The 18,416-nt window shown below is 31.3% G+C and overlaps 1 protein-coding gene and 1 non-coding gene across 2 annotated transcripts; both read left to right on the top strand.

Annotated features, from left to right (window-relative positions):
• Nucleotides 1-11,325: 11,325 nt before the first annotated feature.
• Trnal-cag (transfer RNA leucine (anticodon CAG)) lies at nt 11,326-11,410 on the top strand. Its single transcript has one exon. It is a non-coding gene; the product is annotated as a tRNA-Leu (tRNA).
• A 2,610-nt stretch (nt 11,411-14,020) lies between these two features.
• Nucleotides 14,021-15,534, top strand: LOC139481020 (leukocyte elastase inhibitor-like). Its single transcript, XM_071264049.1, has one exon. The coding sequence runs from the start codon at nt 14,214-14,216 to the stop codon at nt 15,372-15,374; it is 1,161 nt and encodes a 386-aa protein (XP_071120150.1). The 5' UTR covers nt 14,021-14,213; the 3' UTR covers nt 15,375-15,534.
• The last annotated feature ends 2,882 nt before the right edge of the window (nt 15,535-18,416 follow it).

The raw sequence follows: 18,416 nt of genomic DNA, 5'->3' as shown, positions 1-18,416 counted from the left end.
GATGAATGCAAATGCCATTGTGAAGGGTGTGGCAAACAGAAAGAGGAATGTGAATGCTCAAATGAAGAAGAAATGGATGATGACGTAGATGATGAACATGATGTAGAAAGTCATCCCAAAATAGTAGTTCATGCAGAAGTACATCCCTTAAGTAAGGACATGAGTGACGTTAACGAAGAAATCACGAGTACAAATGATGATGACAGGAATGGTGGATCTGATGACGATGGTAGCAGTTCTTCCGAGGATACTATCGAGGAGATAACAGAAAACGGAGATCGCGGCGATGGTAGTGCAAAAGGAAAAGAAAAAGAGGCTGCAAAAGATCGCAGTGGTGCAAAGAATAAAGATCGCGCTGATGTCAAAGATCGCAGTGGTAGAAAGAAACAAGATCGCGCTGGTGGGAAAGATCGCAGTGGTGCAAAGGGCAAAGAACGCGCCGATGAAAAAGATCCCAGTGGTGCAAAGAACAAAGGACAGAAAAGACAGATTGATGATGATGATGAAACTGAAACTGTGCAAAAAATATTGTGTAATGATGATAATGATAATGAAATTGTAATTGAAAATTGGGATAATGATATGCAAGATGAAAATAATGAAGGTAATGATATGCAAGATGGAAAAAATAAAAGTAATGATACTCATAGTAATATTAGCAAGGACATCGTATTGTGTGAAAACAACACAGAATCTGATGTCAACAGCGAAAGTATGGAAGACTGTTCATGTGCTGATGAAAAAGAACATGGTCAGTCTAAGTCCATCCAGTCAGGCGGTTTTAAACGGAGAAATAAAATGAAAATTCCCCCAAATGTGAAAGGTAATATAAGAAGGAATCCTTATAAAAAGAGTGTAAACAATGGAGAATCTTAATGTATTTTTCCTTTTTTCTCTTTTTTCGTAATGGTTTTATTTGTCAGCCATAACTGTAATGGGCTGAGGAATGTGAATAAATTTAAGAAGTATGTATCTGTAATAAATGAAAGTAGAATAGATTTTTTGATGTTACAAGAGACATTCTGGGATGAAAGTTTTGTAACAAATTTATCTGACTTTTTTGAAGGTACAGTTTTTTTTATAGTAATAGTACTCAATTGAGGCAAGGTGTTGCAATACTTGTTAGTCAGAAATATAAACACAATGTAACTAAAGTGTATAATGATAAAGATGGTAGATTTTTACACGTGAAGTTTGAACATGAAGGTAGTGTTTATAATATTTTGAATGTATATGCTCACAATGTAGTAAAAGAAAAGAGTGATTTTTTCATGTTTTTAGATAATTATATGCAACAATATGATAATATTATTGTATCTGGAGATTGGAATACAACTTTGTCAAAATTGGACAGGCCTAGTAAAACAGAACACAAAGACGATATTGGTTATAAAAGATTGTGTAATTTAATGAATAATAATAATGTTTATGGTGTATGGTGTCGGAGAAATCCGGACAGTAGAACTTTTTCAAGGAAGCGTGTATGTAATTTAGATTTGCAGCAATCAAGAATTGATTATTTTTTAATATGTAGAAATATATCACAATATGTACAATATGTAAGCTATAAAGATACTTCTTGATCATGCTTTTGTAGAAATGAAAGTTATTTTTGACAATATAGAAAGAGGTCCAGGTGTTTGGATTTTGAATAATACACTTTTAGATAATGAAGAATATGTTTCAAAGGTTATCAAGATGATCGAAGAGAGTAGAAAATGTCCTCTTTTTGAAACAGAGACACTGATATGGTGGGACAATTTGAAGTATAAGATAAAAAAAGTTTTCACAAGTATTTAGCAAGAAAATAGCAAAAGAAAAAAATGCTAAGTATTATACTTTACAAAAGAAAATTGAAAGAATATGTATTAGAATTGCAGAAGGTGACAATGTTAATATAGAGCAATATGAAAATCTTAAATTAGAATTGAGTGTTTTAGAGGAGGAAAAGTGTAAAGGTGCTATATTAAGATCAAAAGCATATTGGGCAACAGAAAATGATAAATGTACCAAATATTTTTTTTAATTTAGAGAAACATAAACAAGAAGCTAATTGTATAAAAGAACTTTTTGACAGTGAACACAATATTGTTGTATCAGATACGGAAAATTTATTAGAATTGCAATATCAGTTTTATAAGAAATTGTATTCTTGTGTAGAAACAAATGAACATGCCATGGATCAATTGTTACAAAGGGCTTATTCTCATTTCGCCTTAGCTGTCAAAATTATAATATAAGATTAATCCCAGTTTGCCTTAGTATACATTTTCAGGTTAAAATGAATTAACTAAGGCGAGATGGGAACTTGTGTAAACAATAGAATTAAGTTATTTTTTGTTTGTTTTGCAATTATGTGTGATATTTGTTATTTTAATGTCAAAATCTGCCTTTAAGGATGACTGCTTGTCATGTTTTGGAGTTTTTGTCAGATTTTCGGAATCCTCTGGTTTTATCCATTTCAATGCCTTAAAAAAATTTCCCCATGAACCCCCATTTTTCTTTTTATAAATCTTTTACATGTATAACTATAAGTCATTTTTAAAAGTCTTATGAAATTTTATTTATTTCTTGATAGTATTTGAGAACTTTAACTGGTCAATGATAAAGCTATGAAAAATCAAGAGAGAACATTTCCCCGCCAAAATTCCAATGACTATTATCTCGAAAACAAGCACATTGACCCCTATATTTTTTTTGCTTTTTTGATTCCTCAATTTATTCCCTATCAATACATACTAGTTTTATGAATAGTTATTTATTTTGAAACTGAGCAGCGAACATCCTTAAATACTTTTTAAAAGATGTGTTTTTATGTGTCTTACCAATGTCTCACTTTTGAACAATTCTTTTAAGAGTGGCTCAACTTTTTAAAAATGTATTTTTAAATTAGCAAACTAATAATGTAATAATGTACATGTTATAAAGAATCACATGAGAGAACAGCACTAATACATAAAGCACAAGAATTATTTACATAAACATCAAATGAATATTACTATATATAATGATAGTATTTTACTTATAAATGGACTTAGTTTTTCTGCCAGGAAACATTACATTCACTCTGTGGTTAAAGTTTTTAAAAAAAGTTATAATATTAACTTTCTTAAACTATCCTGGATTTGAACCAAACTTGGACAGAAGCTTGTTTATGATCATAAGATAGTATACAGATGTAAATTTAAAAAAAATAAATATTCATTTTTTTCAGTATTTTACTTATAAATGGACTTAGTTTTTTTCTGCCAGGAAACATTACTTTCACTCTGTGGTCAAGTTTTAAAATTTTAATTACTTTCTCTATCCTAAATTTGTACCAAACTTGGTCAGAAGCTTGTTTATGATCAAAAGCTAGTATCTAGAAAGAAAAAAAATTGTTCTTGTTTTCTGTATTTTACTTATAAATGGACTTAGGTTATCATCCAGTCACATTACATATAGTCTGCAGTTAAAGTTTTTTTTATTAAAGTTTCTTTTATATAATTAAACAAGTCTGTGGGAAAACATGTTTTTCTGTTTTATTAAACTTTTTGTGTGTTGCATAATATCAAGGATAATTAAATAATTTAGATTTTTCTAACTGCTAAAAATTAAAAAAAAAGTTTCAACTTTTATTAAATATGAAACAAACAATATTTTAAGAGAAGCAACTTTCTTCTTAAAAATGTTTTTATTGTAGATTTTTCCTGATTTCACAACTTTTAAATTCATAAAAATGGTAACTTTTATTAAAAATAACAATCCAAGAGAAACACTTCCCTAATTACTTGTTGTTTTAATTGCTATAAAAACACAGAGGTTTAATTTGCTTATTTAATATTTTTATCTAAATTCACATTTCGCCTTAGTTCAATTCCAATCTGGCCGTAGTATATTTTTTACCTTTTTTACCTGGAATTCACAGTTAAGGCGAAATGAGAACACACCTTACAAAGTGTACCTATAAAAGTAAATACAGATGACCAAGAATTATGTGACAGTGATATATCAATTAATGAGATATCTTTAGCTGTGAATAAGATGGCAAAGAATAAGAGTCCAGGGTCAGACGGACTTACTGTAGAGTTTTATTGTAAATGTTTTTAATTTTTTTCAAAAGATATTTTATTGAAATTATATAATACAGTAGAAAATGACAAATCATTGACTAGATCTATGAGAAGTGGTCTCATATCTCTTATTTTTAAGAATAAAGGTGATAAGAGGGATTTACGAAATTATAGACCTATTTCACTTTTGCAAGTCGATTATAAAATTTTAGCTCGTGTTATGTCAAACAGGTTTAAAAATGTGCTTTGTAAAATTATTTCAAATTGTCAAACTTGTTGTATATCAGGAAGGGACATTGCAGATACAATTGCATGTATTAGAGATATAATAGATTTAATAGAAGATGAGAATATGGAAGCATATATTGTAAAATTTGATCAGGAAAAGGCGTTTGACAAATTATGTCATAAATATTTGGTAAAAGTGTTAGAAAAGTTTGGGTTTGGAAATAGATTTATAAATTGGATTAAAATATTTTATACTGATATACAAAGTTCTGTTAAATGTAATGGATTTTTGTCAAAATATTTTAAAATTAAGAATGGTATTCGACAAGGATGTCTATCAGTGCCTTATTATATGTATTATCAGCAGAACCATTAGCATATAGAATTAAGAGTAATTGTAATATTAGAGGCATAGATATACCTTATAGTAATGAAACGGCGCTTATATTTCAACATGCCGATGACACAACATTATGTGTAAACGACAAGAGGTCAATATATGAAAATGTTGGTGTTTTTTATCTTTATAGTAGAGCGTCAGGTTCTACAGTTAATAAAAATAAATCTGAGATAATGTGTGTTGGAAAAGGTAAATTAAATGATTGTGATAAAAAAGACCTAGGTCTCAAAATTTGTGAAAACTGTGTAAAGGTCTTAGGAGTTTTTGTTGGGAATAACCAAAATTAATGTATTGATAGAAATTGGAAAGATAAAATTAGAAAAATTACAATATGTGGAAACAGAGACATTTAATATTATCAGGTAGAGCTGTTGTAATTTCTTCATTGATGATGTCTAGGGTTTGGTATACTTTAGCTGTTTCATCTGTACCTCATTGGGTTTCTGATAAATTGAAACAAGTATGTATTAATTTTTTGTGGTCATCTGGCTCACACTTGTTAAAGTATAGAACAATTATTGGAAGTAAAGATACAGGAGGACTTAACATTCCTGATGTTTATTTAAAAATATTGTCTTTTAGACTGAAATTTTTAGGAAGGTTTTTAAATTCTGATTGTAAAAGTTTATGGAAAAGTACATTTAATTATTTTTTGAAAAGAGTACATAACATGAACTTAGATAGAAGTGTGTTATTTATGTCTTTATATACAAAAAGTATGTTATGTTTACCTCCTGTTTATAAGGAGATGATGGAAGCGTCGCAGTATATTAAACCAGAGATAAGTGTGGATCTCAGTACTATTGATATTTATCACCAACCTTTGTTATTTAATTCTGAAAAGTTTTTATCAAGTAAAATCAATGAGTGGGATTGTTTTATAACTGCTGGTATTGTACAATTAAAAGATATAACATATGAAGTAATTCCTGGATTTTTGTCAAGTCAAACTATTTTTGAAATAATACAAGAAAAAGTGGAAAATGTTAGCTTTGATAGCATAAAGGTTAAATCTGGAAAATTGTTATTGTTAATACCTGATGAGTGGAAAACTGTTGTATGCACAAATTGCTATGAAGTGCATGAAGAAGTTTCTAGCTATTTTATTGAGTACGAAAACAAAGTTAGTGATGTAACTTCCTGTAACACTAAACGATTTTACTCAATTCTATTGACTGAATGTTTTATTAAACAAAATGGTTATGAATTTTGGAGAGATCATGGTGATGTAAACGAAAGCGAATTTGTTGACATTTGGAAACAAGTGCATAGTTATTGGAAGCCATCTGACTGTATTGATTTAGATTTTAAGATTTTTCATAACAGAATTTTTACAAATATTAAACTTAAGAAAATAAGGATATTAGACAGTGATTTATGTCAAAGTTGTAATAACGATCAAGAAGATTTATTTCATATTTTTCTAACATGTGAAAAATTGAAAGAATATCATGATTATATATTCAATATACTTTTTGAGTTGTTTGTAAAGTCTGAAATAGATTTGTTTCAAAAGTATACTTACAAGAGGATTTTCCTTCTTGGAATGACAGGAACAGTAAAAGGTGTAAATATTCATTTTGTTAATTTTATCCTTTCTGTTGCAAAACTTTGTTATGAAACAGAGACAAATGATAAAAAAAACAATGTAAAAAGTGTAAATACAGTGGACTATGTAAGATATTTTTATACATATTGTAAATATACAAACAGACTTTCTGTTTTTAACAAGAAATTTTTAAATGATAATTGTATTGTTTTATCAGATGAAGATATCCTGTTGTTTAATTTGTAAATATGTAGTAAGATAAGATAAGATAACAGAATGACATTTTGAGATTTTAATGGAACATGTATGTTATATGTTTGTTTTTATAATACTATTGTAAATTGCAGTGAATGTTTTATTGAATAAAGATAAAAAAAAAAAAAAAAAATAAGGCGCTGCGTTCAGGTCGCAGTCTGGTTCTCCAGGTGTGGGTTCGAATCCCACTTCTGACAAATGGTATATTTTTAATGCCACATGTTATAGACGTCGGACAGTTTAACCATTGCAAAATGTCTTGTACACAATAGCGCAAATTTGTAAACATGATAAATGCGCCAAAGCTGTTTTTAAGGAAACAAAACTCCTTAATACTCGTTTCTGAACGAGGATATTCTCTTAATTGACAAACAAGAAGTGTTTTTATCAAAGCCATTACTATAATTCTATAAAAGCTTCATCTGATCCAACACTTGCCTATTCTTGACTTTAAATATTTTTTGGGGGGATACTGAGATATAAATGTAAAAGGTGATTTCTGGACGGTCAAATAATAACAAATCCATTTCATCTTAGTCTAGGGTTCTTTATTCAACAATGATGTAATCATATAATTATTATAAACCCTACAAAATATAACAAGATACATATTAAACACATTAATCTAAAAATACTATATCATACTGTGTTACAGTTATTATAACATTACTGCTGATCAACATAAAATCAGAACATTGAATGTTTATAGTTCTTATACAATATCTATACACAAGGTGACATGACATGCCTGATGATAATTAACACTTGCAAATATTCACTCATCGTTCATATAAAATCATCAGCTTTGACAATTGAACATACTACTATAATGTCAAGATCATATAACACTATTTCAATTTACTAAATAGATATATGTAAATCCATATTCTACAAATAACCATAGAATATATATCAACGGTAGATAACTCTATATTATATCAAATGTTCTTCACTGTCTTACATGAACACTATATATTATGCTATTTCAAGTATACATGATAAACTCACCAGTCTGTGGAACTGAGTTTAATAACTAACATCGACAGTCTAACTAATACTAACAGTAACGATCTTCATACTTCTACAGTAATGGTAACAGAGGTTCACATCAAATATGGTTCTGTAAACAATGTATGACAATAATAAGTAATCTGACTTTAATATCTTAAAGGCATTATACAATTCATAATAAACTATACTAATCTTTATCTTTCATCTCGAATTTACAATTATAAATAAGTAATCTTATTTCAATACTAAAATCATTAAGTACAAGTACAATTGTACTGTTAATTACATCACATTGGATATACCAATGTCATTTCATTCTCAATATACTTCGTATTTGTCTTCTGTTCTTTCGTTGTTTCTATTCCTAGTGCAAGATCTATAGGCAGGCGTGGTTCTCTGCCAAACATCAGAGCAAATGGTGAAAATCCTGTCGTTTCCTGTTTTGTGCTGTTGTATGCGTGAACAATTGGACCAAGGTATGATTTCCAATCGGCTTTCTGGTGATTCTGTAATGTGCCAAGCATACCCAATAATGTGCGATTGAAGCGTTCGCATTGGCCATTACCCATGGGATGGTATGGTGTTGTTCTTGACTTCTTGACACCAGTTATACTGCAAAGTTCTTTCATCAAACGACTTTCAAAGTTTCCTCCTTGGTCCGAGTGTATGCGTTCTGGAAGACCATAGTGAACCACGTAGTTATTAAAGAACGCTTCTGCTGTTGTTCTTGCACTCATGTTCTTAGTCGGTATCGCCTGGGCATATCTTGTAAAATGGTCGGTTATTACCAAGATGTGCTGGAAACCACCTTTCGAAAGTTCTAATGTAAGGAAATCCATACAAACAATTTTCATTGGTTGAGTTGTTCGGATGTTCGTCAATGGAGCTCTTTGGTTGGGTAGCTGTTTTCTTTTTAAACATCTTGGGCATTTCTGAATCCATTCTTCAATATCCTTTGTCATTCCATGCCAATAAAATCTATCCTTCACTAAAGATGTTGTCCTATCACGACCTTGATGACCCATGTCGTTGTGAAGTGAACGGAGTATAGATGGTATCTGTGAGTTTGGTAAGACAAGCTGATCTTTTGTGTCTCCATTAACAGTTGTTCTACGATAAAGGATTCCATTCTGTATAACCAGTTTGTCAAAGTTGGCGAATAGCTGGTTATGCGCAGGTGAAGACGGTATATCTTCCTTTCGTGGTTTCTGTCCATGCGATAGATAATTTATCCAAGTTCTTATCACTGGATCACGTAGTTGCTCTTCTCTGATGTCGATCTTTTTGGTTGATGCTGTATCCACTTTACTAGCAAGATCATTTGTAGTTACTGCAAGGCATTCTACATATGGTTGTCGTTGTATCGAACTACAAATAGCTTTCACACTTTCTGTTGAGATGTTTGTTGGATCTTTAATACTCTCTTTGTCATGTTTATCTGGTGTGCAATCTTGTTGACTGATTATCGCTGGCAATCTAGATAATCCATCAGCGTCGGCATTGTTACGGCCTGGTCTGTATATGATGTTAAAATCAAAGGCAGCTAAAGCAGCAATCCATCTGTGACCTGTCGCATCAAGCTTCGCAGACGTCAATACATATGTCAATGGATTATTATCTGTGTAGACGGTGAACTTGTTTCCCTGCAGATAATCTCCAAACTTCTCTGTAACTGCCCACTTTAGTGCTAGGAATTCCTGTTTATGGACTGGGTAATTCCGTTCTGTCTTTGAGAGACCTCGGCTGGCATAGGCTATAACTCTCTTGTGTTCTCCCTGTTGTTGCTGGTATAAAACGGCTCCAAGTCCTGTCTGACATGCATCTGTGTGCACTTCGAAAGGCTTCTTGTAGTCAGGAAAACCAAGAATCGGCGGTGACGACAAGTGCGACTTCAATGTCTCAAAAGCTTCATTCTGTTCTTTGTTCCAGTGCCAAGATGTTGGTTCTATTGGTTTCTTCTTTCCTCGGGTCTTCTTCTTACAAGTTGTTGGCATCAAATCTGTTAATGGCCGTGCTATCTTCGAAAAATCCCTGATAGATTTCCTATAATAGCCAACAAATCCCAGGAACTGGCGTACTTCTTCTGGGGTCTTTGGTCTTGGCCAGTTGGCTACTTTTTCTACTTTCTCAGGATCTGGCTCTACACCATCAGCAGAAACAATGTGTCCGATGTACTTTACTCTTCTCTGTAAGAATGAACATTTCTTAGGTGATAGCTTAAGTCCTACATCACGGAGTCGCTGAAAAATTCCCGTCGGAGGTACCAGATGTGGTAGTGTGGATTTTTATCATATTAATCATTTATATATTTTATTATGTTTTATAGGTAATTCCGAGACACCATTAATTATATTCTTTCATTTGCAGAGTAGTTTACTTAAGTTTACCTTTATTCTATTGATTGCCTATTGATTATTCATTGATCCATAAAATCTAACTGTTTACCTTGTAGCATTTACCTATTATTGATTTTACTATCAGTACTCACTGTTCACTAGAGTGTATAGGTTTCTTGTATTCTGATTGGTTTATTAAGCCTTGCCCCCAGTTTTGGTGGTAGTTTTGAAAACAGTAATGGAGGAATGATGTCTTTGTTGTGATCCTGTATGTTTTGATGCACTTTGTGCTCATAGACTTTATATTGTGTTTGATTAGTAGATCCATAAGTTCTATGGATTAGTATAGTGATGGAATTCATTCTGGAACAGGACATCATGACTTTATATGGTAAGTTACATTTTGTACTCTTTGAGGTGTCTTGGATGAACTGGATCCTTAACTTTGAAATGAATGTTTATTACATTCATTTTGGTAAGATTCCCAGCCTTATGAAAGAATGTGCTTTGAGTGTTGTTTGGATCTGATTTATTTGAGAGATTTTAGTATAAATGTTAGAAAGAGAGATTTAATCTATTTTTATGAATGACCTTGACCTTTTGTCATGCAGTCATGAAATGACATTGGTATATCCAATGTGATGTAATTAACAGTACAATTGTACTTGTACTTAATGATTTTAGTATTGAAATAAGATTACTTATTTATAATTGTAAATTCGAGATGAAAGATAAAGATTAGTATAGTTTATTATGAATTGTATAATGCCTTTAATTAAGATATTAAAGTCAGATTACTTATTATTGTCATACATTGTTTACAGAACCATATTTGATGTGAACCTCTGTTACCATTACTATAGAAGTATGAAGATCGTTACTGTTAGTATTAGTTAGACTGTCGATGTTAGTTATTAAACTCAGTTCCACAGACTGGTGAGTTTATCATGTATACTTGAAATAGCATAATATATAGTGTTCATGTAAGACAGTGAAGAACATTTGATATAATATAGAGTTATCTACCGTTGATATATATTCTATGGTTATTTGTAGAATATGGATTTACATATATCTATTTAGTAAATTGAAATAGTGTTATATGATCTTGACATTATAGTAGTATGTTCAATTGTCAAAGCTGATGATTTTATATGAACGATGAGTGAATATTTGCAAGTGTTAATTATCATCAGGCATGTCATGTCACCTTGTGTATAGATATTGTATAAGAACTATAAACATTCAATGTTCTGATTTTATGTTGATCAGCAGTAATGTTATAATAACTGTAACACAGTATGATATAGTATTTTTAGATTAATGTGTTTAATATGTATCTTGTTATATTTTGTAGGGTTTATAATAATTATATGATTACATCATTGTTGAATAAAGAACCCTAGACTAAGATGAAATGGATTTGTTATTATTTGACCGTCCAGAAATCACCTTTTACATGAAGTGACAAATTAGTGACACTTACGATGTCTTGTCAGGATGGCCGAGTGGTCTAAAGGCGCTGCGTTCAGGTCGCAGTCTGGTTCTCCAGGCGTGGGTTCGAATCCCACTTCTAACAAATGGTATATTTTTAATGGCACCTATACATGTTATAGACGTCGGACAGTTTAACCATTGCAAAATATCTTGTACACAATAGCGCAAATTTGTAAACATGGTAAATGCGCCAAAGCTGTTTTTAAGGAAACAAAACTTCTTAATACTCATTAATACTCGTTTCTGAACGAGGATATTCTCTTAATTGACAAACAAGAAGTGTTTTTATCAAAGCCATTACCATAATTCTGTCTTGTCAGGATGGCCGAGATTAAAAAACAACTTAATTTAAAAGAAAATTACAGATCTAAGAGTAATCTCAGTAAGTCAGTTACTGAAACTCAAAGCTACTTAGGTTTTTTTTCGAGAAACAGACGTGTTTCAATTGTCATGATGAAGCAAGATAATTAAAGAATCTTTGAGTAAAATGCATTGATACTGCACATTGAAATATATTCACATCTTAACGAAAAACCCTTAATATCGAATAAATATTTATCTTTCAGTTGTATTGCCTTCTTTGTAAATATGTCAAAACTGTTAGATCAGCATGGTCGTGAGAAATCAAATATAATACACTTGAAGCATTTAACAATCGCCTACGATACAGTCATAAACTCATAAATCTATTCAAGTAAATGGCTAGTATGAGAAAGACAATATTCGCTCCTATATTCATATAAATGGTGTCATGTTTGATATCACAAAAAGGGATAAAAGACAAATCGTGAATATTTTCCTAAATAACAAATAGGAGCAACTTGTTTACGGTGTATGTGTGTAAGCATATTTTGAGTGTTAAGGGTTAAACTTTTTTTTTTTTTTTTTTTTTTTATTATTTATTTTACTTTTAACTCTTAAATATAAAAAAAAATAAGTAGATAAGCAAAAAGGTGGCTGGGTACGAATATAAATCTGATTTGAGCATAACACAGTTTATGTCTGGACCAAGTTAGGCTATTTGGACCCTGTGATCTTCAATATTGTTAGTCTGACCTTGTAAACATACTTTATGAAGGAGTCGAATGTTTGCGGTTTGTCTGTGTAGTCTGAAATACTGTCCAATATTTTAGGGTTTTGCTTGTATTGATTTACTTGAAACGTTACACAATTATTGCATATACGCTACCTTTCTATTTTGGAGATTTTACTGTTTCCAGAGATATGATTTAACCGAAGGCAATTTTATATACTCCTAGTGAGAATATCCTACATTTTTGTTATCTCTGAGGAACCACAAACGGTCTAAATCGCGACAATTTGACACATATTTCGATATTTTGTTGTAATTTTTTCGCGTACAACACCACTTTGAATGATGTATACCGTAAAAACAAAGTATAAATTGTTATTTGGATGGAGAGTTGTCTCATTGGCACTCACACCACATCTTCCTATATCTATCTATCTATATATGACCTTATTATAATTTTACAACCTTAAAACGGAAATTTATGTATCAACAACATATTTTTTTTTAAATCTATTGATTTGAAATCTGATATTTGATTGTTTTTTATTAATGTAAGAAAGTTAAGACGGACATGTCGTGCAGTCTTGGTGCAGCTGTTTAGTATATCTGGAATTGACCATCTCAAAGCTAGATTTTCTTCCCACACTGCAAAGACAAGTTGGAATGCACATACATGTACTTCTTTATACATGTATTTAGTAATCAACTACAGATAATGGGCAACTAACATGTCTTTAAGAATCCTCAAATTCGGGCAATCCATTGTATATTCAACACTAACAACTTTTTAAGTTGTCCTGGTTTTTGTTCGAATGTTTGCCACTGTACTGTATGTTTAACACTCATGTATATACTATACCATCAAAGATATTAAGATAAACCGTGTATCCCTACGTCCGCTGCTATCCCGTCAGGGTTACGACTCAGTTAAATATAACTACTAAATGCACGGAGCCGTCAGGAGAAGATAACTAGTAGAGGACAATACATTCAACAGATATTCGGGAATGAAACAAACAACATAAGTTTAATGTAAAACAACACCGATGGTTAATATCTATATATGCGGTTAACGCAATAATTTTCAAGAAAGGAAACATTCAATTGAAGTATAATTATCTAACAATTTATTAATTGAATTAAGTTCAAGATTAACATTTGACTGTGAAGACAATTGTTAAGGAGAGGAATTCATATAAAGAAATATTGTTTTCAAATCCCTTTGTATTCATGTATTACTGTATTTATATGTATATGTACATAATTTTTATTATGAAATTAGTTCAAAGTGAAGAAAATGGTTTAACTTGAAATTACTGTTCTTTAGGTGTGAATATGTAATATTAAGATATTAATATTTGTCCTATTGTCACTAATTTTGTTTATGTAAAATAAAATCAACTTTATCTTATTTTAAAAATATACTATATAGTATTATAGATTCGTTTCCGGGAAGGGATGGGGGTATGGTGATCAGAGGTAGGGTTACAATATAATCTAATCAGTCTTAACAACTCCACAGCCAAGTTTATAAGACTAATATGTGAAGATAGAAAATTACATAAAATATGCGTTTACCTATATATGAACCCAAGGCTGATTTACCTTCTTATCATGCATGTGAAGGTCATGAAGGTCACATAATATACATGTATCTACGTATATGATCATTATCGTACACACAAGTACAAAGTGGTAAATATCGATCACATTCATTTTAATTTGTGTTTCCCTTTAAGCTACTTTCGCATCGTAAAACACTTATAAATTATAGTAAATTAAATACGCCTACCCAGGAAGGATTGTAATAAAACCGACTGTTTTGCTGTTGTAGAGTGGATTATTAATAATCATGTCTCAGCAACAAGAACTGTCGAAAATGAATAGTGCGTTCGAGAAATTGGTTCTTGAATTCTCTTTACCACTGTATCAAGCATTAGACAAAGAAGGAAATGTGTTTATGTCACCGTACAGTGTATCTGCTGCCTTGATGTTACTTCTTTTGGGAACGGATGGTGACACTAAAACAGAATTAGAATCTGCTTTAAACCTTCAGGGACAAACAGGTTCTTCTGCCCATGAAGGATACAATTCACTGCATAATAAACTGTGTTCTAAATCAGGAAATGGTGTACTAGTGGCAATAGCCAATAGATTATTTTCGAAACTAGGAGTAGATTTGAAGACAAATTTCACCGATGCTGCTAAGAAATATTATGGCAGTGAAGTACAACTCATGGACTTTGAAAACAAAGCGGAAGAAGCAAGAATTCAGATTAACTCTTGGATAGAAAAACAAACCAACGATAAGATTAAGGATCTCCTTTCTCCGAATCTTCTGACTAAGGATACACTGATGGTTTTAACAAATGCTATATATTTTAAAGGCGATTGGGAGCTCAAATTTGATGAAAAAAGTACTTCGAGGCAATCATTTCACGTGGACGACGAAAATGTGATCGAAGTAGATATGATGTTTGGTAAAAAGAAAGTTATGTCCAATGAATTTGACGAGATGGATTGTAAGTGTTTGCAACTGCCATACAAAGGGGACACACTTTCTATGTTGATTATTCTACCAAACAAAAAGATGGGTTTGGAAGTGTTAGAAAGTAATCTGACCGTTTCGACATTACAAAAAGCCATTGACAGTACTTATAAACAGGACACAAACATTTCAATACCGAAGTTTAAAATTGAGGCTACGTTTGATCTTACTAAAGTTTTACCAAAGCTTGGCATCACAAAAATATTCGATACTAGTGCTGACTTTAGTGGAATCTATCAAGATGGTGGGAAAGATGTTTATGTGAGCGACGCCATACACAAAGCTTTCGTTGAAGTGAACGAGGAAGGAACAGAAGCCGCTGCTGCCACTGCCCTTGTAATGACCCGGATGATGATGCCACTTCCGCCATTTGAGTTTAGAGCAGACCATCCGTTCTTGTTTTTCATCCGTGAAAATGAATCTGGAACAATACTTTTCATGGGTAGATATTCAAAGCCGACATAAAAGATGTATGTACGTATGTGTATAAACATTGAAGCCGTGAACTTGTACAACAAGAGTATCATGTAACTTTTATTTTGTGTAATTTAATCAGAGTATATACTTATTGAAAATTTATAGACTGAGCATTGTGCAACTAAATAATAAATATGTTTTGGAAGAATTTTAGCTTTTCATGAATATTTTTTGTTTCTTTACCATTAAAAACGTGATGTAATTGAGGAAAACATACTTTCTAATTAAAAGTAACGTTTAAACTAGATGTTCATTATTGTAAAAACAATTTTTTAAATATTATTACGCCATGAATTAATTTATTGTATATTTTCCTCAAGTTAATTTCACTTTTCTTCCATCCAACATGTTGGTGATTTTTTTAAGTGGTTAATAACTGTTGTTAATAAAAACGCATAAGATTTGTTTAAATAAAGCATGTCAACTGTTTATACTGATATTATTGATTTATGAGCTTTTTCTAAATCAGGTTTTGTGTGTGCGACTTTCTTTGAGCTTTTTTGTTATTCCGTTAAACTAGATAATAGTATCATCATACTTTATTTCCTCCTATATGAGATAAGACAAAATGCAAATACTCAAATTAGTATGTACACTTATAAAGTTCTGAAATCACAAAATTAGAAATGTCAATAGCTTAATATTTTGAATGGATAAGTATTTACAGTTTACAGTATTTTAGGAAGGAAAATCCTTCGTTAAGGACTTCCAAACGCTGTTCTGGAATTAAAATGTCACAGAGATCTTCATAGTTGTCAAGCAAAAGATCTGAGAAGCTCTCGTCCGATTTTAAAAACCGTTGTGTACACGAAATTGAAACTAGTTAATTCAGTTAATCTGTTATATATATAGTAAAAGTCTCTGTGATTGAAGTTCTGTGCACATACATATATATATTTTGTGGTTTAGTATATCTAGAACAAAGTGTCCACACAGTTTGCAATTTCCGCTAGTAGGGGGAGTAGTCCAGAGTTTAGCTATATATTTCGCGGTTAAAAGTATGTCTGACTCAATAACTTTTGCATATTGCCACAGGAAATCATAGTTATTGTTTTCAGATAATCTTTAAAACATGACAAAATCGTTGTCCCTGCGCATTCGCTCTTCCTTTTGAAGTCTTTCAATTAGGTTAACAGCACTATTGACAATGTTTCTTCACTGAAACTTGGTCGGGAATGTGCCTGTAAACATATAGTTTGTCAAAAAATTTCAAAAGGGAGTATTTTGATAAAATTTTAATTACATCTGGGATGAATCCATATTGTTTTCTAAAGGTATCTCCGAAAAACTGGTATAGTCTATAGATGAAAATTTGTTAAGTAAGAGATTCCGCCTTCACTTCACAAAGTTTACATCAGTTTCCGTTTTTCCACTAGTATTTGTAGTCCTCGAGGTTGATCATCGATTGATCATATCGATTCACCTAAATCAGGTTTTGTTTGTGCGACTTTCTTTGAGCTTTTTTGTTATTCCGTTAAACTAGATAGTAGTATGAATTAAGGCTTCATGCAGACTACGGGATTGATTGATTGATATCTGAACGTCCAGTGGCAAATGTTTCATATATATCTAGACATATATGATGAGCTTGATGAGGTTATGACAACTTTGATAGAACCTTTATAATGATGGAGTGCTTGAAAGGAGCAGAAATGTTGTCTGCCAAAGGCCCTGATACATTAAAGAGTTTTTGCCAGGATTATAAATTTAACATGTAGAGAGTGTGGTACTCATACTACTGAAGAAAGCTAATAAAACACTAATCCGTCTAGCATTCCTACCGGATGTGATTGCTTTTTAATACATCCGGCATAGACAGACATTTTTTGTCGCTTCCATTTTCAACGTTAACGTTTGCCAAATTGATAACGAAGAGATATTAAACGAACAATGGTTGCATGTCTGATATACACACACATTTAGTCAAAATTGTTTTTCGCCCAATTTCTGATAATTTTTAGATATGGACCTCTAAAAAATATTGCAGTTTTCAATGAAAGTATGACCGAAATATAAGACACTACTAACTGGACTCTACCAAAGCTGCATGTTAGGAGCATTGATAATCCAATTATGAAACGATCGTGGTGGTCCTGAGATCGAAATATAGTACTATACATGCTATGATATTTCCGGAGTTCTTCATTGATTGGTCAATTCATATATATCTATTCATGATAAAAGACATGGATTTAACAATATTTACATGTTTACTAAAAAAATATCTAATTGAAAAATTAAATATATGGAAATTTTCCATGATTATTTTTATAATAGACTAGATTATGATAAGTTAATTTCATAGACTATATTATCACTGCAGCGTAATACCCTACAATGACCCACAAAAGTTATTAAAAATTATTTCCATTCGGGTCCTTTTAGGAAGAGACTTCCATGTCCCATCAAAGCTAAGATTGACGCAAATAAATACCCAAAAATCATTAAAAATTATCAGATAAACGGTCAAAGCCTCAGTAAAATTAATTAAAAAAAATAATCCACTATTAAAGATGGATTTGAATTTAAACATCAAAAATATTTTCACTTGAACTTTAAAATTATACTTCTTTGAGCAACTTTTAACAATTTCTATTACAAATGAAAGTGATAGATTCGCACCCTTTAATTCCTGGTATATAACAATTTTTATTACTATAGCTATAGATCTTGTATCGAAAGGTGATTCATGTCTAACAAAATAAGTATGCAAATAGTTTTGGTATATATTGATCAAAATGTTGAAAACATGATTGAGTCTTAGTTGTTTGACTCTATTTCTAATATTTAAAAATCCCGATTTCTCAAATTATATATGTCACACTCTTGAAGTTCTACAATGTAATTCCAGAATAATTATCATGTGTTCAAATTCTGCAGGTCCTGAAATATTTCAAGAGTTCCTTAAATATTATAAAATCCGCAATCATTATATCAGATACCATGTTATGTTTCCTCTTAAATTTCTTTTTGGACTCGTTTGTATTCATCCCGTATAGCTAGACTGAACAGGTTTTTATATCATACATG

This window comes from Mytilus edulis, chromosome 7, assembly GCF_963676685.1.
Source record: "Mytilus edulis chromosome 7, xbMytEdul2.2, whole genome shotgun sequence".
Classification (NCBI taxonomy): Eukaryota; Metazoa; Mollusca; class Bivalvia; order Mytilida; family Mytilidae; genus Mytilus; species Mytilus edulis.
The sequence above is the reverse complement of the archived record's forward strand: the minus strand, read 5'-3'. Positions and strand labels throughout refer to the sequence as shown.

Coding starts and splice junctions, on each gene's coding strand:
- LOC139481020 (XM_071264049.1), top strand. CDS start 14,214: ATGTCTCAGCAACAAGAACTGTCGAAAATGAATAGTGCGTTCGAGAAA.